Source organism: Trichoderma aggressivum, assembly GCF_033847375.1.
Source record: "Trichoderma aggressivum f. europaeum strain CBS 100526 chromosome Unknown scaffold_070, whole genome shotgun sequence".
NCBI lineage: Eukaryota > Fungi > Ascomycota > Sordariomycetes > Hypocreales > Hypocreaceae > Trichoderma > Trichoderma aggressivum.
The window spans coordinates 76,571-97,204 of record NW_026946436.1 but is presented as its reverse complement, the minus strand read 5'-3'; the positions used below and the strand labels follow the sequence as shown (position 1 = coordinate 97,204).

Sequence of the window (20,634 nt, the reverse complement as noted above, 5' to 3'; positions counted from 1 at the left end):
CTTGTCCTCTCTGTGCCTGCGACGGCGCAAGAAACCGCCCTGCCACTTTTTCCTTCTCCCCTTCTTCGCAAGCCATGCCCCCCGGTCTCCCGCTCATCCCTCGCTGGCGTCCCAATTCATCATCTGGAGCTAGGCGGTACGACGTCCCCACGTTGCCTCTACCCCAAAGCCCTGCCCTCCGGTACGCGAGACCAAGATTGCTTCTACCGGCGTTGTCCTTTCAGGCCTAGCACGCCTCACCCGTGTCATCCCGGTCAGTCGCCAGGGGATGGCCCACCCCACCACGACGTGCTGGGCCATCAGTCTGCCAAGGGGGCAGATAAAACATCAAACGCGTCCTATCTCGACATGTTTTTCTCTACCAGCTTAATGAGTTATTCGACGTTGAAGTTTTACTGATGCGTCTTCTCCATATGCAGCATCAAGCCCACCACCAGCAACAAGGTCACCCGCCTTCACAGCAGCTCCAGCACTCGCGCCCTCCAAGCATTGTCCACCAGCATCACCAGCAGCATCCGCAACACCAGCCGCCGCAGCATCACCAGGGCGCATACTCGTCGCAGCACACTCTCCCACAGGCGTACCAGGCCAGCAACCAGGCTACCAGCACGCCCGAGGCCCTGAACTACTACAACCACCCGAGTCCGTACAGCACACCAGGTGCTACGAGCGGATACACGTCCGCCGGTAAGTCGTCTTGCGCCGCAGCAAACGCACGCACGCACGCGCGAGCGATTCATCGGCGTCCCAAGATTTGCTAACGCAAGGTTTTTTTTTTTGCTTCCTAGATACCTCCGACATGATGGCCGCCGCCCAAATGCCTAGACCTCCCTACCCTCCAATGTCATATCATACACCACAGTCAAACTCTCCCGCATCAGTAGCGTCGCCGTCGCAGCATGACCAGCACAGAAGTTTGTACGGCCAGCCGCCGTCTCAGCATTTGCAGCAGTCCATGTACTACCAGCCTCAGCCCCAATACCAGTCAATGCCCCATCAGGCGGCACCCTCTCCCTACGCGCAGCACGCCCATCATCACCAGCAATCAATGGCATCGCAGCCCAACATGATGATGTCGCATGCAGCACCGCAGAACCAGATGCCGCCGCACGCGGCGCAGCACGCACAGCATGCGCAGGCTGGCATGACGGGCAGCCCGCGGCCCAAGATTGAGCCCCAAGTTCCCCTGCAGCTGCAGAAACAGCAGCCGCAGCCTTCTCCCATGGCGCAACCCCACCATCAACAAGGCCCGCCGCAGCTTCAGAGTCCCTCAAACCCGACTCCCGCCGTCAATCCCAATGCTGCCCCCGGCCCCATCCCCGCGACGACGCCCCTCGTCGTAAGGCAGGACGGCAACGGTGTCCAGTGGATTGCCTTTGAGTACTCGCGGGACCGGGTCAAGATGGAGTACACGATCCGCTGCGACGTCGAGTCGGTCAACATCGACGAGCTCTCCCCCGAGTTCAAGCAGGAGAACTGCGTCTACCCCAGAGCGTGCTGCCCCAAGGACCAGTATCGCGGAAACCGTCTCATCTACGAGACCGACTGCAACAGGGTCGGCTGGGCCCTGGCGCAGCTCAACATCCCCCTGCGGGGCAAGCGAGGCCTGATCCAGCGCGCCGTGGACAGCTGGCGCAACAGCAACCAAGATCCCCGGCTCCGAAGCCGAAGAGTCCGCCGCATGGCCAAGATGAACAGCCGCAAGCAGCAGCAGCAGGTCCAGGGCGCTCCGCATCCCGGCGCCCACATGTCGGGCCCCGGTGGACCAGGAGGTCTCTCTGGCGCTCCCGCACCCATGCCCACGGCTCATGCACCCAACATGGGCAAGCCAACGATAGGCAGCATGGGGCAGCCTATGCACCATCACCATGCCGGGGGCCACCCTGACGGCGCACCGGGTGGAGAAGAAGTCGGTATGTTTCACCAGATGTGATTGATTTCTTGCTGTCGCATCTGCTGTATTTGCATCACTTTTCTGCCTTGCAAACCTCACTAGACAGTTTTTACGCCGTCAAAACGTTGTGTTGATTTAATGATACCAACTCATTTTTAACCCTCCTGCAAAAAGCACTTTACACTCTTGTTTGAAGGGGGGGCCTTCTTTCTTGATTCACCGGCCCCCTTTTTGCTTTTTTCTCACTGGTTTTTCTATTTATCTTTTCCTTTACAACTTTTCCTTTATTCCCTCTTCGGCTCTCTATGACTCTCTCGGAATTGGGGTTCTGTAACAATTTTTTGTGTGTTCTTGACGTCTTTTTGTTAAATAGCAATGGGCCGGCTTCGCTTGTCTTACCGCGCATCATATTACCTATCTTATACAGCATGCCTTAATGGCAAGAGGTCGATAGTCGGTCCCTCGGTTGGCACAATCCTGTATATTACCATAAAAGTCGCATCGGCTGCCGCTGCTGTCAAGTTGTCTGCTTTGCTGCTGGTTTTCGCGCGACTCTTAGATGAGTTCAAATACGCCTTAAGGCTATAAAAAGTTATCCCCCCCTCCTCCCGCTGGCAGTTACAGATTGCTATGGCTAATAAGGGGTTCATTCAATTACGCATCTAAACACTCTTATCCCTCTCTCGCTCTCGTTCTTCAGTTCGTTTTGCTTGATCCCGTTGCTTTTTGCGTCTTTGCTATATAAAAAGTTCGAAGACGGGTTTCGTGTGCTTTCCTTGTCCTTTATCGTACTGGTCTTTTTCTCCTTGTCACTGTTATTCGCGTTTGCCCACCGAGTAGTAATTATTGGAGAGTATAATGCTAACGCGTTTGTTGAGGCGAAGGAAATAATTCCTACGAAGACCATCACCACCACCACCAGGCGCCAACAGCTCAGATGCCCCCCGTGGGCAGTGACGATGTGAGACAGGCTCACGTCTTTGCGGGATACGCGGGCCCGGGCTCATACCCTGTCGGCCCTCAAGGCGGGTCGATGTCTCATATGGCTCCCCGGACCAGCGGGCCCATACCGGCGAGGAGCCACGGTCGCGTTGACGATGCCGGGGACGGTCTGTTTCCCGACATTCCCGAGGCCAAGAGGCGCAAGTTCATCCTGGTTGAAGACAATGTTCGGGGATCACGCCTTCGGGTGCGTGTCACGCTCGACGGCGTTGATACCAATGAGATCCCGGACAGCTTCCGCAAGGGAGCCAGTGTCTTTCCCCGAAGCTACTTCCCTCGCGAGATGCAGAGCCCGCCTCCCAGTGCTACGGGCTCGCGGTTCTTTGTTGACGACTATTCTGATGACGGCACACAAGAGACTGAGGGCCGCGAGGCCTCACGTCGTGGCGCCGAAAAGCTGAGGGGAGAAGTGGTCAAGGTTACCATGGCAGAGGGCCAAGAGGGAGAGGCAACTATCCCAAGACTGAGGAAGTCTGGCCGCACCAAGGAGGTGCGACTGAATGATCTCGGTTATCGTATGGCCTGGCTGCAGAGCCGAGTCTTTTCTGGAAGGACTGTGTTCCTTCAGCGAGCCCGTAAGTGTTTTTTTTTCTCCCCCTCCTCCACTGGCCCGCAGCCCTCACGCGGATTTATGAGTATATGAGAGAGCGAGGGCTGACCGAACTATTCAGTTGACTGCTACCGAAACAAAACCCGTGCGGCCATTGAGAGTACCATGGCTGACGTCCACGCCGTTGCACCTCATTTCGAGACAAGGCCAGGGAAACGGCGATGGGCCGGCCGAATGAAGCGTGGGGCGAAGAACGACGATTAAAGCTTTTCAGGCGATGCTTGTCATGACGACTTCTTTTGACTCTACGTTTTTGTACCTTTTCATTTTGTAGCTATTCGATATGCGTGAGTGTGTATGGTGGCAAACCCTGTATTCCTTGGTTGGATTGCTTCCAACCAAGCTGGGATTATAATGAATACGGTGTCGTTTGCTAGTTGGCATTGTTTGATGGAGATTTCCCCCTGTTTGTATGCTAGGGCTTTGGAGCAGGAACATGTCGGGCAAGCGGTTTGCGTGCTGTGTTGGAATATGGAACTAATTGGCGGCTTTTGCAAGCGGGTTTTTATGTTTGTTTCTTGGGGGGAGGGTTACAGAGAAATATAATGATGGATCCGGTTTGTCTGAGGATATATGTATGTATGTGTGGCGGAGCGGGGGTAGTAGAGGCATGATTTAACGTCCAAGCATGAAATTGAAATTTTGTTGATCACATCTTGTCACATCTCACTTACATCTGCTTCTTCCCGGGGTGAGCGTCGAGGTCTCATCTAGCGTCTGGGACTTGTAAGGTATATATAAAGTTGAAAGGGGAGTGGGTTCTCTTCTGCTGACAGGGTGGAACTGTCATTATTCCTAGCATCATCCTCTGCCGTCGACGAAGTTTGAATCGAGTTATGATGTGACGATGTGATTCGCAGATTCGATGGGCCTCTTTGTCCAATGGGAAAACCGGGTGTACGAGGATGCTGGTGCTTTGCCGCTGTGGTGTACAGAATCGAATGTACTCGTTACATACATCTGGAGGCAATGCAAGGGGGAGGGACCTCACCATGTAATGCCATGTAATGTAAATGTACCTACACACTGACTCTTGCAGCAAGCAGGGCCCATGTTTGGTTCCCGTTGCAAAAAACGAGAGGCAAAGACACAAAGTGGATTCCAGCTGGCACATGGCAGATTCCCTGCCCCTTGCGCAGATCGCATGCCAGCACTAAGGTTAGTAGGTAGTTTTGCCCGTCCGAAAGAGAGACCTTGTTCGTGTCGTTTGTTGTCTCGGCGCGGGCCCCCTCGCCCCTAGGAGAAAAAAAAAGAACGACGAGGTTCAGCAGGAAACGTGCCCCAATCTAGTCACTTTGGCCGCAAAAAAAAAACCCACAGCACGCAAGGCCAGGGTTCAGCTTTTGATTGCCGGCATTATGAACTAGCCAGGCGGCGCGATCCAACGGCCGCAGGGCTGGCGAGGGAGTACTCGTACGCGTGAGTAGCAGTACTTTTTGGTTTGTTACGAGTACTTTGCGCTCTGGCCTTACGTGTTGGAATGTGGCTGGCTTTTTTTGGTGGCCCGCTTTTGCGCGGCTGTGGCTCGTTTCGTGCCTTTTACAGGCAAGTTGCTTTGCTCTTGTTTGTACTTGGTACACCAACGACATCCTGAGTCTATTGCAACGACGAGCCTTGGTTTTGTGTGTTTTGATTTCTATTTTCCCAACTTTTTCTGCTTTTTCTTTTCTTTGTTTGTTTCTTGTCATTCGCTTTAAGAACAGCTGGAATAAGGGGGGAAGAGGCAATCCTTTACCGGTCAACTGTTCATGGCAGCGGTGGCGTCCGCGTGATTCCGTCGGTTTCAGCTCCTCGGCGTTGCGATTGCGCTTGCGATTGCGATTGCGACAAAGCCCCATCTGCGCAACGACAGCGAAAAGCGACGACGATTTACGACGTGCACTCATAGACGCAGCAGCAACAAACGATTAGACGCGGGCGAACGTTGAGAAGAATTAAGAGGGAAAGAGAAGAAACCAAATAAAACAAACCTGCGCATTCGCATCCTCCTCCCCCTTGGGCTCCCTTCGGCCATGGCGCATCCGCAGTATCGCGGCGCCGTCGAGCTCGACACCTCGCCTCGGTCCCACCTCGACGGCGAAGTCTTCGAGATGCCCGGCGACTCCGTGGTGCCCAGGGCAGACGACGAGCCGGGGAGAAAGCCGGTGCAGGCGCAGGACGGAGACGTCGTGCAGGCGAACCCGTGGCCTTTCTATCTGGACCAGGACGTCAAAACGGAGTCGCGGGTCGACGTGGAGGAGCAGGAGAAGAAGAAGCAGCAGCAGCAGCAGCAGCAGCAACCTGGCAAGGCGGAGGCAAAGAGCGAGGAGCAGCCGCCGCTGGCGAATCCGTGGGCGTATTTTGGGCCCATGTCGCCGAGTGAAGAGGACGGGCCCAAGGCTTCCGTGGCGGTTGCGGCTGGACCTGATGTTGGTGGGCTAGGGGTCAAGGCTGAGGAATTCCGAAATGCAGAAGCCAAGGTTGAAGATGTCACGGCAGCACCGCGGCCGCTACGCCTCAGCACTCACGGCGAACCAGCCGGAGACGGCGCCTCTCCTCCTGCTCCTGCCCCTGCCCCTGCAGCAGCGAGCAAGTCTTCTTCGCCGCCGTCTTCGTTTTATGTCGCGCCTCTCCGGGTGTCGAGGAAGCAGATCCCACCCGCCGGCGCTGCACCGGCGTTCATACCGTACAGCCCGCCGGCAGAGGACGTCGCGCCGGTTGCGCCGCTTAACGTGAAGCACCAGAGGCCTTCTAATGGTCCCCAGGGCGATGCGACGACGGCGTTGCCGTATCGGCCGTATCGTCCCGCCGGATATGTGGATGATGCGGCGGCAGCTTCGACTCCTCCGGTGCCTCCGGTGCCTCCACAGCCTGTATCGTCGCCTCCGCCGCCTCAGTCTCATGGGCTTCCGGCCGTAGAGGCCGTTCCTCCTCACGGTGTTACTCCGCAAGCCGTTCCTCCTCCGGCGGCTCCTCCAGCTGCTCCCCAGGGGACGTCTTCGCAATCGATGAATGCGGTGGGGTCCGCATCTCCGGATCTCGCTCAGCAACAGCAACAGCGACGGCAACAGGATCAGCACCCGGCAGCAGATTCATCTGGTTCGGCAGAGGTACCCTTGGTGGGAGTGGCACCGCAGCATCCACATCAGCACCATCAACCAAATCAACCTCCGCCGCCAGCAGCAACTGGTCCTCCTCCTCCTCTCCCGCCTCCTCTTCCCCTGGCTGCTGCTCCCCCTATCCAGGAGCCCGTTCCAGTGGTAGCTGTAGCAGAACATCCACCCATGGCCGCCCCAACTCCACGTCTCAGCTCTCAACCTCCGGTGCCTCCGCATCCAGCACCGGCGGGTACTCCGTATCAACCATCACCGAGTCCTTCACATCCAAGTCCTGTCATGGGCTATCCTCATCCATCACCTAGTCCTTCACACCCAAGCCCTGTAATGGGCTACCCTCACCCATCACCAAGCCCTTCACATCCAACTCCGGCAATGGGCTACCCTCCAAACTCAAGTCCTATCCCAGGCCACCCAGCATACGGACCGCCCCATTCGGCGCCGACCTCGTCCGTTCCCAGTCCACAGCTGGGCTCTTTTCAATTCCAGCCCATCAACCAGGCACCCGCGCAACATCTGTATGCTCCCCCGAGTCCCACGCCTCCAGTGGCATTAGCATCGCAAGCTCCCCCGAGCCCGGCGCCTTACCCTCCTCCTCAGCACTATACGCCTCCACCACCGACTTCAGGCTATGAGATCCCGCAACCTACCTATGCATCTTCAAATGCGAATCCACCTCCTCAGCCGCCGCGACCGGAATTCCAGCAGGCAGCGGTGGGTGCTTATCAACAGTATCCGCAGCCGCAGCCGTCGCCAACTTATGGGTATGCTGGTGCTCCAAGACCAGGCACGCAGCCTCCTCCTGCTACGCATCCTTCAGGATATAACGCACCATACGGCGGACCGGCAATAGCCCCTCACCAGCACCAATATCCAACCCAGCCTACTTATGCGGCGGCTAATGGTAATATCCCCTCGTCTCCAAACGTGCCGCAGGCTCAGTATGCGTCTCCTCCTCTGCCGCCACGCCCAGCAACAACGCAGCCTCAGCTGTTTGTGGGGTTCAACTCTCATAACGTCGTGTCATATCCCCCGCCGCCACAGAGAGTGTTTAGCCCGCCGCCTGCGGCTCCAGGCCAGGCTCCTCGGCGGTCGTCCGGAGGAATGAGCAGTGGCCGGCTATTTAGCAGCTCGTCGGCGTTGAAGTGGATAGACAAGACGGGCAAAGGGCTGGAGAATAAGCTTGATGCTGTGCTTGGACCGTCTACCAAGCCACCGCCTCAGCCCCCTCGTCCTACTTAGACGGGCGAGGGAGGTTTGATTTCTGCTTTTCTACCATTATATATCTGTTATATAGATGTTGTTGCATATCTGGCGAACATCTTTTTGAATCGATGGAGGTATTATTACGTCGATAATGAGAGCGAGAGAGAGAAGGTTGTTTTGGCATAATTATTTGGTAGAGCATGGCTCCGTACATCTTAGTTTCACAGCGAATATATTCATCTTGAAATGTTGGGAATAGGAGCACAATGTGACCATATGTTTGTTATCAAGAGATGTGATCAACTGCTGTTCAACAACTTAGAATCTGCTCTTGCTGTGTCTTGCATAGGTAGACATTGGAATGAACACAATTATAGAGATATTTCAATATGACGTCAAGGCCGACTCTCTCACATATGGTAGGGAGAGTGCCTGCGCTTAACCTTTCTTACAATGTACAATTCTCTGGGTGCTCACCAAAGACAGACTTTGTCAATGTAATCGTATCTGCCTCCCCCTCCTTTACATTGTACATGTGGACTCTCCGAAGACGGACCGTCTAACTAAAATAACCCGCAAAAAAAAAAAAAAACCGGAAATAAAGACAAACGGAAGAGAGAGAAACGACCTCCGATTTCGTATGAGATGATTATTATTATATAAGTCAAAGTGAGAGATTTTACGGACAATTACGGAGGCGGAAGAGGTAAAAGTGGCTTTTCCTCCCGATAGCTGTTTTTCAGACGGCCCGTCCCCATGATTTCGGTATTAGCACGGTTTTGATACGTCAAACATGGCTGCCAGGCTGCGTGCGAGTGATGAGGAGAAGAGTCATGATGATGAGGGGGTCATTCGCCTCTCTGCCACTGTCTCGGTCTCGCTATTTTTCATTTCATTTCGCTTCTCTTTCTCTTGTTGGGGATGAGAAGCTGGTCAGAATGCTTTGATTCCCTTCCTATAGAGTACGGCCGAGATTACTTGCATGCTGTGCGACCGCACTGACTGACGGCCTCTCTAATGGCGCGGTTGTGATGTCTTGAGTAGCGAGTTGCGTCTGCATCAAGTCTGCACGTCTATAGTCTGTATAACGACTACTGCAATACTGTACAGTCACATTGTAGATACAAGGTCTGGAGTCGTAGTATTTACTTCTACTACTGCATATATTATTGAAGTACCGTGATATGATACTGTGCTCATTGGAACTGAAGAAACGCCGCAGAAGAACGTTGGAGGCTGATGTGATGAGTGTGGGGGACAATCTATTTTGGGCTGTGCACAGAGCCGTGCCGGCGACTAAGAAATAGCTGCTGGCGGCCCGACATTGTGCGCAGCTACGCAGACACCAAGGCCGAGTTTCAATTAATTTTGGCGCCGGTTTTTGCTACCTCATGCTGTGCAAGTACAGTGGTGTACATAGCTGTGTGTATTAGCTGCGTGTACTAGCTGGGTGCTGCACCAGAGGAGAGGAGAGACCGAGGACAGGAAATCTATGTAACGGCGGGAAATAGACGCAACATGGAGAAAAGGGGCAACACTGCTGCTCTCTTGGCCGGTTTCTTGATATTACGAAAAAAAAATCACACGACGGACAAGGGCTTCCGAGACATTTGTGGTGAATCGAGGCGAGAAACCCGGTACGACTTGCGCAAGGGAGTCACTGTTTAGATACGCTCTCCCGCGGAGACTTTAATCTCTGCGCCATCACACCTCACTTGATACTACTAATGCAGAGGCGCCCAAAGCGATAACCCTGTGCTCTCGGGTCTTTTTTTTGTCGATTGAGCTGAGCGCTTAAAACGACACACGAGTCTGTCGCATGCATTGTGCATGTCCATCAGTCAGCTGGTCCGGTCTGGGTAGCGGCCTGCTTCGCTTCGTACAACTTAGTAGGGAAACGCTGGTTTTGTTGGCCGGAATTAGCGAGTTGAAAAGGCGGAAATGTACATGATCAGTGCGAGTCCTCGTACCATGTTTCCCCTTCTGGACTTCTTTTCTTACACTTGACATGGCCATTTTCCCTCTCTCCCTCGTAGAGGCTCAGACTACCGGCCGGTGTCACCGACCCGGGTAGTGTTACCAAGGGCGCAGCAAAAGGAAACACAACACAGTAAAAAAACTGTTGAGCCCATGGGCGCTCGGGATTCCGCCTACCCCAGGAATTTGGTCAACCGGTGCCGATCTGGCTTCGCATGCCAATGGTGGTCAGGTGAGGGCGCATGGGTGGCGTTTTGAGGGGTTTGCAGGCGACTTGGTGAGGCTTTCCGACTTGCAGATGCAAGCATTTTCCTTTGCGGTTTTTGCTGTGCACTCTCGCTTCCCGCCCAAATAACGAGCACATGCTCTGAGCTTCTCTCGCTACCAATCCAGACGCGGGCACGCGCTAGGTGAAGAGAGAGCTCGGGCTCGGGCTCGGGCTCGGGCTTGGAGCTTTGGCCTGTAGCCGAATATTTGAACATGGCCAGCGGCGTCTCAAGAGGCCACGAGCTCTGGTACTGCGCAATATACTTGTACGGAGTAATTGTAGCCGTGTTTCTTCGTGAGGAGACTACTCGTACTGTCTGAGGCGGCAAAATCATGGCCACATCATGCACGAATGCAAAGCCAGCCCGCTCGCGAGCCCTCTCGGGATTCTCGTATCCCGAGATGAGGATGCAGGCGGACAGACGATAAACCCCCCGAGGGCTTGCCACATTTCGAGGCATATTTGCCAGTTCATCGCCAGCGCACGTCAGCGCTGCACGTCTGGCTGGCTGTTACCTAGTGATCATATGCAGGGCGGTAAATGAGGCATCTCGGTGAGCCACTCCCCTGTCCTTGTGGCTCAACAACCCTGGCAATGGCAGCCAGTGAATGCGGCTGAGGCCGTCTCTCACAACGCAGACTCTTGTACTCGTCTGGATGCTTGTTTCCCCGTGCTCTTGCTTGCTTGTTTCAATATTGCCTCCAGGACAATCAATTTTTAGCGCCGCCATACTTCACCGAGCCTCAGCTGTATTTCCCATCATCGTACAGGTATGAGCGGCGATGGACTCGAGTCTCTGGTTGGATCTGTCTTCTTCCCGAGCTTTTTCTCCGTTTCACTTCTATTTTGGCGTCTCCCCCCGAAGCGGCTCGGAGGCATACAAAGGCACCTAAGCGACCGCTGAGCTCCACACTTGGGTTGAACTGGGCTTCACCAGGCTGCAACGACGGGGAGAGGGGCTTAAACGACGAGCACTGGTTGGAACACGAAATCAACCCGATACGTGACTTGCATCGTGACCCAATTTTCTTATATGAGCGTGCTGGTGGGAAGAAGACGGATTGATATCTGAGAGAAAAATGGGTTCAGGGCTTGAAGAGAAAAATAACAATCGAAGAGAGGGAGGGCTGGTGCGCTCGGACGGTTGTGAATGAGGCAAGTACTTCGTAGTAGGAAGTTGGGCACGATTCAGCAACCTGGTCCTCCGTCTCGTTAGCAGGCGAAAGAGGCAGCACAGGCACTGTAAGCCGGGGCATTGGATCGCTGGCTGTGGTGCGATGTACTTGGCAGGTCACCGCATCGTTCCCTCGAGCGGACGCACCAAGCAGCGTCGGCGCTCTTTGACGCCGTGGCTGGAGAGCGATGCTCCGTCGTGGTACTTTGCGGATACGGGGCATCTACTTACGAGTATACCTGCGCCTGCACCTGCATCTGCATCCTTTGGCCATCAGCAACGGGCCAACGCAGGAGCAGAAGCAGTGGCAGCAGCAATCCTCCTATTTGTATTTTTGTCTATTTGTGGACAATCCGCCGTCGCGTTGCATTGCCCAAGCAATCTGATTTGCAAGGGCCTGTTCGGTAGCACCCGGTGCCTTCCCCCGCCTGGCCAGTCACCAGCGGCCTGAAATGCTACTCGTTCACTGCTCTGCCCACTACCCACTGCAGCTCAGCGCCAAGCGCCCAGTTACAGCGCCCACAGCAGCGCGCGCGCCACAGCACTCGCCCGCGCACAGGCTCAGGCTCAGGCTCAGGCGCCCTTCCAAATCTCAGCTCTCCCCCTTCTTCTACTATCCATTCCTCTCCCTCCGCTTTTTTCTCCCTCTTCCCTTCACTTTCTCCCTGACAACCTTCGCCCCGACGAGAGCATCGCTTCGTTCGGCACTTTTTCTTTCGAGCATCGCCGCCTTTCCGCTCGACTCGATTTCATCGACGCGCCCCGCCGCAGCACCTTCGATCTGCAATAATTTTTTTTGATTTTTTTTCTCTTCTTTTTTTTTTTTTTCGCTCAGGCCTGCCTTTGTTGCCACGCACCCGCTACCTCGTCACCGACATATCGAATTTGGCGCCCTCCCCGTCGGCTGCTGTCCCAAATTCTCCTCTGCAGGTTAGTTGGCCTCTGGGTGTTTCCATCTCGGTTACTTCGTGCCCATCTTTGCCATTCTCCCCTGTTTTGCATTGATTCCTCCTCCGTGGCATATGCAGCCCTGATGGCGTGGTTCTGCCTCCTATCCTGGAGCAAACGTTGCTCTCGTCAGGCTCTTGTCATGCATGATTCGGCCTAGCACCGGATTTTGCTGGTGGCGGATCTAGCCACCGCCCTTCAGCAGGCCCCTAGGCCCACTCCCTTTGTCCAACCATTTCATCACAGCCTCTTTGATCTCCCTCCCTCCATCTCTTTGATTTTTTTTTTTTTTTGGTTCTACATCTTACGTTTTGCGTCCTTCGTCGCTACTCTTCACGCTCGCTTCATTTGTATGGCAATTATTCGGCGGCCGATATTGACAACCTCTCAGGATTTGCAGTTTTACCGATCCCGATACCCAACATAAACCGACCAGCCTGCTTCTTTCCCTCGAGGAACGAAGCATACAGTCAATACAGTCACCATGACGACCATGGTAAGCATCAAATTCTCCTGATTTTTTTCTTGTCTCGCGTGGTACGCTTTCAAACTGGGTGCATCGGTCTCGGCGTCCAAACCGCTGGCCAATGCACCTATCGGCAGTGCCGAATGGACTCACCGCTGCTCTACTCTAATCTATGCCCTTTGGAGAGAGTTTCGAGAGATGGTTGCATCGGTGGAGCGACCAATATCGCTGGCATCATGCTTGCTTTCTTCAATCATTTGCTAATCTGTCTTTGCGTTGCTTAGGACCTTCGCGTCGGTAATAAATACCGGATTGGCCGAAAGATCGGCTCTGGTTCTTTTGGCGACATCTACCTTGGCACCAACATCATCTCTGGAGAGGAGATTGCCATTAAGCTCGAGTCTGTCAAGGCCAAGCACCCTCAGCTTGAGTACGAGGCTCGTGTCTACAAGTCCCTTGCTGGCGGCGTTGGAATTCCCTTCGTCCGCTGGTTCGGAACTGAATGTGACTACAATGCCATGGTTCTCGACCTCCTCGGTCCCAGTTTGGAAGATCTCTTCAACTTTTGTAACCGCAAATTTTCCCTGAAGACTGTCCTCCTCCTTGCCGACCAGCTCATCTCCCGTATTGAGTACATCCATGCCAAGTCGTTCATCCATCGAGATATCAAGCCAGACAACTTCCTCATGGGCATTGGCAAGCGTGGCAACCAGGTCAACGTGATCGACTTTGGTCTTGCCAAGAAGTACCGCGATCCCAAGACTCACTTCCACATTCCCTACAGAGAGAACAAGAACTTGACTGGCACGGCCCGTTATGCCTCCATCAACACCCATCTTGGTGTTGAGCAGTCTCGCCGTGACGACATGGAGTCGCTCGGTTATGTCATGCTGTACTTCTGCCGAGGCTCTCTCCCCTGGCAGGGTCTCAAGGCTGCCACTAAGAAGCAGAAGTACGACCGCATCATGGAGAAGAAGATGACCACTCCTACCGAGGTCCTCTGCCGTGGATTCCCCAACGAGTTCGCCATCTACCTCAACTACACTCGGTCCCTGCGTTTCGACGACAAGCCCGACTACAGCTACCTGCGCAAGATCTTCCGTGATCTCTTTGTTCGCGAGGGCTTCCAGTATGACTACGTCTTCGACTGGACCGTGTACAAGTACCAGAAGAACGCCCAGGCCATTGCTCAGGCTGCCGGCCAGGCTAACCCCGAGGATGAGGACAAGGCTCGGGCTTCCCGTATGACCGTCGCTGCCGCCGTCACTACGTCTAAGCCCGGTGCTGTGCCCAGCTCCCGCCGCAAGATGCTTGAGCGTGGCTCTGGTGCTGGCGTTGATACCCCGGACACTAGCCGTGCCATCGGTGGAAGCGATAGGATGTGAGTTTCTAATTTTAGCTTAGCCCAACAGCTCTTTCATCGTAAGGGGTCACTTTTCCTCCGCGCGATTTGTATTTTCTTGATACCGCTAAAGGGAACTGTGCTGACAAGTATGGCTGACTCAGTGGACGCTAAACAGGCTTCGCTCTGCTTCAAAGGGAGCGGGATATGCCTCCGGCAACTATCGGCCAAACTGAAAGATAGTACTTTGGGCTTTTTTTCTGCACCTCTCTTGTGAGATCTGAGCACAGTGGTTGCGGGTTGCTGCGAGAACCTCTTTTTCTTACCCTTAGTCGACATTCCCAGACACGCAACAAGCCAACTGTGGTCATCTGATGGTGGCTCTGGTCGTCTTGGCGCCTGATATCGATCTTTTGTGGTTCTCAAATTCGCCTTTATGCACCTCCCCTCCCCTTTGTTTCATTTCTTTTCATTTGCCCCTACGCATCGCTTTATCTTGTTCTTCGACGCATCTCTAAATTCACGACTTGACGCATGGCTCGGATTACTCTGAATCATGAGGAAGTGCTTTTTTTTTTGGGACTGGAGCCTTTCAACACTCCACCCAAAAGCACCTCCTTGTGATTTAGGGACGTTAATCTGAACGGCACGTCCGGTAACATTTCGTTGTTGGACCGTTGCAGCAATCTCAAAAACTTGGTGGCTGCCGTCTCTGATGGCTTGCTATCAGTTAAGAGACGGCCGTACAAGCCTTGCCAGCTCGAGCGCTTAGAATGCCGGGCTTGGACCCCAATGGTTCTTGACAATATTCTTCCGCCATGGTCCCAAGCTCAGTCGTTGCGGTACAGCTGCGTCTCGGTGAGCGGGTGGTTCTCCTTTCTTTCCTTGGTCAATTAATACTACGCATCATACTTTCTACTTCTCGGTTCGATTTTTTTGTTTTCTATTTTTAGGCCGGCGTGTCGAAGGGCAGCTTCTGGGGAAGTCGATGAGATTGGCCTGCAAGTGGAAGGGGCAATCTCTTGGTGCGGTTAACCGATATTTCATTATTTTTGATGGTGAAAGGTTGTCCGCGAAGCTCGCCTTGAGGAACGTGGTGGAGGGACGGCAATGGCGACTAATTCGACACGACTTCGCTTGCAATTGGGCTACCGACAAGACAAGATTTACATTGAAGTGAATCAGCCTAATTTGTCAAGAAGGGGGGTCGTCTCGAAGGAATTGGTACTATGGCTTAACTATATGGTATACGGATCACGGCCATGGCACCTGACGCCAACTCGTTGTTGTTGCCGCCAAATACACACTGGTGTCTGTCATTGAACTCGTCGCGCTTGGACAAGGGATTTGACGGCACATGGGACAAGAAGACTGTCAAAGCTTCATGGCACGGTCAAGGCATCAACAACGAGTCTCTTGTCGCAAAGAAACAAGCTCAGCTCAGCTCAGCCAGTAGGTCATATAGTCTGCAATCAAATTTGGTTTTTGTTTTTCCTTTGACACAGCTGATGCAACTGCCACTCAATGTCTCACCCGCAAAGTGTAGAAATGTGTGTACGAGTATGAAAATGTCCATGTAGTCGCGTGCCTGGGCCAGCAAAGGGTCCCACGAGGCCACCCGTGATCACATGTTGTCTTGCCTGACTGAACCCCATGGCGTTGTGCCAATTAATTAGTCTTGACGGAGTATTAGTGGCGTCGCAGCGGCAGTCGCCATTGTTACCTGGCCCTGTGCTAATCTCCATGGATAGCTTGAATAGCCAATACTTTACCTGTGGCCTAGTAGTCAATGGTAGTACTAACTACGGCTGCTGCCTGAGCGAGGGCCTACGGTGACGGGTTGATCAAGTCTGCTGTGGTGTTGAGGTGGATTTCCACGATGGATTCAACACTTCAGGTTGGCGTGGATAGTAGAACTGCTAGCACCACATACCTTAGCACCTAGTGCTACCTGGCACCGCCTAGAAGCAGTCGATTTTAGCAGCATGCACTGCCTGCAGCTGACCTGAGCCGTCCAGTTATTCTTATGCGCTGACGCAGGGTTAGCCGGCAAATCGAGCACTCCGTCTGGCACCCTGGCGATAGTTGCATGACCCGCGACGGTACATGACTGTACCTTTCAGCCACACGGGATGCCTACCGGCGTTGGGCGTACAGCAAAGTACCCGCCGCTGTCGTATCGAGAGCCAAGCTGAAGAGATCAATGGATATATATTAGGAGGGCTGTGTCTTGGGCCTGGGAGGAAGAAAGCTCCAATCGCAAAGGCCAGATTCACTATTCACTCTTGGTTCAGCCCTTTTGTTCATTTTGTCGCCCACTCGCCGCTTCCTGCTGCAGAGCTAAACAACATAGGAGCTGCGAACCCCGCTTGAGCGGCCTCTCCTTGTTCTTTCTCTGTTCAATCAACTGAACACGGTGCCTGGCACGGTGCCTTTTTTTTTTTTCTTTTTTTGGCTTCGCGGCAAATCCAACAAAGCGAAGCAAAGCAAAGCAAGAAAACCCCCCCAGCTATAATAATACCGGACCAGACGCTCCAGCCGTCATTTGACATTCGTTTTCTCTCTTCTGTTTCTTCAATCCGTCGCAGCATGGGAATCGACCAGCCGAGCGACGCGGCAACGATGACGCCCTCGACGCTGGACCTGCTGGTGCTGACGTTCAACTGCGCCGCAAAGCTCATCAACGTGCCTGTTTTCGCGGGTCATTTGCAGACTGCTCTGGCGCGGAATGCCGCGGAACTGCCAGAGGTGGTTGTCCTGTAAGTTGGGATTACCTCATCACGACTTCATGTTGCCCTCCCCCTTTTTTTTCGCATGCTTTGCTCTTATCCTTTCTTTTTGCCCTTTTCTCAATCTTCTAGCTTTTCTTGCTATGAAATGGCTGTATCGTGTACTTACTCTTCGAAAGGTCGCTGCAAGAGATTGCCCCCCTGAGCTATGCCTTCATTGGGGGGGACTACTTCCTGAAGCCGTACGTGGAGCGGTTTGAAGAGGCAATCAACCTCGCGGCTTCACTGCATTCGCATAATGGAGAGAGCAACGGCACCTCAGAAGCTGCTGCTACTTCCGCTCCTACATCACAGTCTCTGTCACAGTCACAGTCACAGCGTGGGAGAAGCCACTACACACTTATTAGAAGCCTCAACGTGGGGTACACGGCCATTATGATGTTTGCCAGAGATCCAGACCGGCTCAAGGACATCCAGGAGGCCGAGGTGGGATTCGGTGCTGCCGAGATGGGCAACAAGGGGGCGGTCGGCCTGAGGGCGCTGTACGAGGTCGACGGAGAGTCAACAGAGCTGACGTTTGTGGCGACGCATCTGGCGGCCATGGAGTGGAATCTGCCGCGGCGCAACGCCAACTGGGGCGCCATCATGCGAGGGTTGACGTTTGAGAATCCGGAAGAGGTGCTGAGCAAGATGAGGCGGGACGCCGAGTCGAGGAGCCAGAGCTTGTCATCCGAGGAGAGCGACGCTTCGGAGCAGGCCCGCTTGCTGCGTGAGGAGCACCACGAGCAGGACCTCCGGCTGCAGCAGCAGTTCCACAACCTTTCCGTCTTCAAGCCGTCGTCTCACCTGTTCGTTGCCGGAGATCTCAACTATCGCATTTCCACCACGTCTCCGACGCCCTACTCTGCGTTCCCGAATCTGGATCCCGGATCGGAAAACTACTACACCAACTTTTTGCATCTCGATCAGCTCACTCGCGAACGGTTGGCCGGCCGCACGCTTCATGGCATGTCAGAGCAACCTGTGGCCTTCCCGCCGACTTACAAGTATGTCGTGGACTCCAAGACTCCTCCTCCCGGCACCGCCGGCAGCTCCGTCGATGAGGTCAAGTGGGAGTTTGCCTCGCACCGGTACCCCGCCTGGACAGACCGCATCCTGTATCTTGAGCTCCCGTCATGGATCGGCTCGAAGATGAAAGTCCGGGCCTACGATACGCTGCCGGTCATCCGGACCAGCGACCACCGCCCCGTCTTCCTCCGTGTCGACGTGCCACTCATCTCGCCCGACGAACTCGCTCCCTCGCCCGTAGTCCGTGAAGTTGCTTCCGGGTCCGCTTCGCCCGGGGGCAGCGGCGTTGATCCGCGTGTGAGGCTACCTGTGGAGATCGATCCGGAGGCTTGGGAGCGCAGAGTGGCTGCGCGGCGGCGCGAGATCGCGGCCGGGTGGACCATGTTTCTCTGGAGCACGAGGCAAGGGGCGTACATTCTGGGCTCGCTACTGGCCACAGGCGCGGGCGGATACTGGCTATACCGTTCTGCATACATGTAAAGAAGGGCCGTGTGGCTTTTGGAGGAAGGGGATCTATCTGTGTGTCTAATTGGTTTTGGGCTTTGCATCTTTTGGTACCGGAGCATACTAGACAGGGGAGTTGTTTCAACACGGAAGTGCAGTTGGAAGGCTGGGGGCGGGGCTGGCGTTGTGTGTTTCTTTCATCTGGTTTGTCTTTGTAATGTTATTATGGCGGTTGAGGACTGGGTTGGAGCATGCGTTAGAAGTGCTTGCTGCAGTTCGCTCTGCACAACGATTCATCATTATCGGCCGGGTATTCGGCCAAGGTAGATAGATAACTTGGTAATATATACATACACGCGGTTTTTATGATCAAGATGTCGTTTCGTCACGCCTAAGACGCATATTAGTAGTATTCCTCCCCCCTATAGTATGCTGTGAGACTATACAACACAGGCTGACTTAGTTCCTATTCCTAGGAGGGTTGTCTCCTCTTTCGGTCTTTTTTTTTGTTCTTTTTAAAAACTCTTTTTCATATTTCATTAAATAACCATGTATTTGTGAAAAAACGTCGTCAAACGCTCACGTCTCCCAAGCAAACATCGACTCTCTCTTGTCTCTTTCAAAAGGTCCTCTCCTAAACGGGAGTATGCGCCGAGACCCCAAAAACAATTATGGCAATAACATTGGGAATAATAACATTGAAAAAGGCAGGTACCACGTAGAAGCGTACGTATAACGCAAATCATTTACCGGCGAAAGGGTGACACATCATACAAAGGGAAAAAAAAAAGCAGCAGTAATAACCTATTACACCCACCCACTCTCTGTGCCAAGTAAACGTAGAACCAGCGCCTTCGGAAAACACAAGAGCCAAAAAGGAATAAACAAGAAACAAGATTATGCAAGCTTATGGCGGGTAAGTAGTAATTTGTGTTTTTTTTTTTTTTTTCAAAAATCTTCAAAGTAGCGGTCGTATCTATTGGCCATGTCGGCGGTGTAGGGGATGCGCGTCCCGTCTTCCTCGGGGTACTGGTCGAAACACTGATCGTCTCCGGGATATCGAAGGGGAGGGATAATCGGGCCGCGGTGCCGACGGCTGAGCATATCGTCCCAGTTGACTCCGCGGAAGAAGGGGTGGGCCTTGACGCAGCCGGCGCCGCCGCTGATGTTGCCGAGGCGCCTGGAGCGGTCGATTGTGCAGAAGGACTTGATGATGTCTTGGGCCTCGTCCGATATGGTTGGCTCTTGCGGGAATATAACGGGCTTCTCAACGATTCTTGGTACCCACGAGGTAAGCGATTATACCGAGGAAGAAAAGGGGGAGCTCGTAAGAACTGTAGACATCCGAAAACTTACTGCTTGTAAATCTCAATAGGATTCTGATGCCAGAAGGGAGGGTAGCCCGTGAGGAACTCGTATATTAGAATGCCCAGCGCCCACCAGTCCACCGCTGTCGTGTGGCCCTTGTTATGAATGACCTCCGGCGCAAGATACTCGGGCGTACCGCAAAGCGTGTAAGTCTCGACAGGCCTGTCGTCTTTGTAGCCCAGCCGTTTCGCGAACCCAAAGTCGACGAGTTTGATGTGTCCTTCCTGGTCCAGTAAGAGGTTTTCCGGCTTGAGGTCTCGATAAGCCACTCCACCCTGCCGCTCGTGTAAAAACTCCAATACAAGGACAATCTCGGCGGCGTAGAAGCGCGCAACTTGCTCGTCAAACCGGCGGTACTTCCGTAGATAGCTGAAGAGCTCGCCTCCGGGAACGTAGTCGAGGAGCATGTATAATGACTCGTTGTCGGAAAATGAGCCTAGTAGATTGGTGATGAAGGGATAGCCTGCCACGTCTGCTAGTATGGCTCGCTCATTACGCACGTGGTCGATTTGCTTCAGCTTGATCACCTCCGTCTTCTTGAGAATCTTGAGAGCGTATACTTCAGGGTTCTTTTCCTCCTCCAGGGGTTGGGTGGCGCTGGCAGGGCGGACCAGACATACTCGAGCAAACGTGCCTATGTGAAAGAAATTATGTATTATTTAGTAAAACCTGGTTATCGCGATTCAAGCCTTGCTGCTGGATAAGCACAATGGTGGATTGAAGAAGGTGTAACACGAACCCGTGCCCAGAGTCCGCACCCGCTTGAAATCAGACAGCTTGAAGCTGCGAGTAGGTGGTAGAGGATGGGGTGCGGAATCGGTAGAGGGAGCGCTGCCGGCATGGCGTTGATGAGGCGATGCCATGCCAGCCGATAGCGCAGTCGTCGCCGGCTGCGTCTCAGCAACCGTGGCCGCCATCCGCGAGGCCTTGAACTTGCAGAACGGTTACGAGGCCGGCCGTAAGCGTGCTTCTGGCGATGAATTGGTTGGTGAGTTTGGTTGGCGGATGAGGTTCAGGGGAGGTCCATGGCCTCGTGAACGAAC

The 20,634-nt window shown here is 53.9% G+C and overlaps 7 protein-coding genes across 7 annotated transcripts; 5 read left to right on the top strand and 2 right to left on the bottom strand.

Annotated features, from left to right (window-relative positions):
* Positions 1 to 413: 413 nt before the first annotated feature.
* Triagg1_10321 (uncharacterized protein) lies at positions 414 to 1,933 on the top strand (the record flags this gene model as incomplete). Its single annotated transcript, XM_062894380.1, has 2 exons — positions 414 to 687; positions 789 to 1,933. The coding sequence occupies 2 exons, from the start codon at positions 414 to 416 to the stop codon at positions 1,931 to 1,933; spliced, it is 1,419 nt and encodes a 472-aa protein (XP_062750744.1).
* Positions 1,934 to 2,831: 898 nt separating this feature from the next.
* On the top strand, positions 2,832 to 3,710 carry Triagg1_10320 (uncharacterized protein; the record flags this gene model as incomplete). The annotated part of the gene is made up of 2 exons (XM_062894379.1): positions 2,832 to 3,471; positions 3,568 to 3,710. 2 exons carry the CDS (start codon positions 2,832 to 2,834, stop codon positions 3,708 to 3,710), a joined length of 783 nt encoding a protein of 260 aa, XP_062750743.1.
* A 1,808-nt stretch (positions 3,711 to 5,518) lies between these two features.
* On the top strand, positions 5,519 to 7,843 carry Triagg1_10319 (uncharacterized protein; the record flags this gene model as incomplete). Its single annotated transcript, XM_062894378.1, has 1 exon — positions 5,519 to 7,843. The coding sequence occupies one exon, from the start codon at positions 5,519 to 5,521 to the stop codon at positions 7,841 to 7,843; it is 2,325 nt and encodes a 774-aa protein (XP_062750742.1).
* A 2,114-nt stretch (positions 7,844 to 9,957) lies between these two features.
* Triagg1_10318 (uncharacterized protein) lies at positions 9,958 to 10,512 on the bottom strand (the record flags this gene model as incomplete). The annotated part of the gene is made up of 1 exon (XM_062894377.1): positions 9,958 to 10,512. The coding sequence occupies one exon, from the start codon at positions 10,510 to 10,512 to the stop codon at positions 9,958 to 9,960; it is 555 nt and encodes a 184-aa protein (XP_062750741.1).
* A 2,146-nt stretch (positions 10,513 to 12,658) lies between these two features.
* On the top strand, positions 12,659 to 14,025 carry Triagg1_10317 (uncharacterized protein; the record flags this gene model as incomplete). The annotated part of the gene is made up of 2 exons (XM_062894376.1): positions 12,659 to 12,670; positions 12,925 to 14,025. The coding sequence occupies 2 exons, from the start codon at positions 12,659 to 12,661 to the stop codon at positions 14,023 to 14,025; spliced, it is 1,113 nt and encodes a 370-aa protein (XP_062750740.1).
* Positions 14,026 to 16,571: 2,546 nt separating this feature from the next.
* On the top strand, positions 16,572 to 18,259 carry Triagg1_10316 (uncharacterized protein; the record flags this gene model as incomplete). The annotated part of the gene is made up of 2 exons (XM_062894374.1): positions 16,572 to 16,741; positions 16,891 to 18,259. 2 exons carry the CDS (start codon positions 16,572 to 16,574, stop codon positions 18,257 to 18,259), a joined length of 1,539 nt encoding a protein of 512 aa, XP_062750739.1.
* Positions 18,260 to 19,171: 912 nt separating this feature from the next.
* Positions 19,172 to 20,508, bottom strand: Triagg1_10315 (uncharacterized protein; the record flags this gene model as incomplete). The annotated part of the gene is made up of 3 exons (XM_062894373.1): positions 19,172 to 19,499; positions 19,580 to 20,225; positions 20,331 to 20,508. 3 exons carry the CDS (start codon positions 20,506 to 20,508, stop codon positions 19,172 to 19,174), a joined length of 1,152 nt encoding a protein of 383 aa, XP_062750738.1.
* Positions 20,509 to 20,634: the final 126 nt, after the last annotated feature.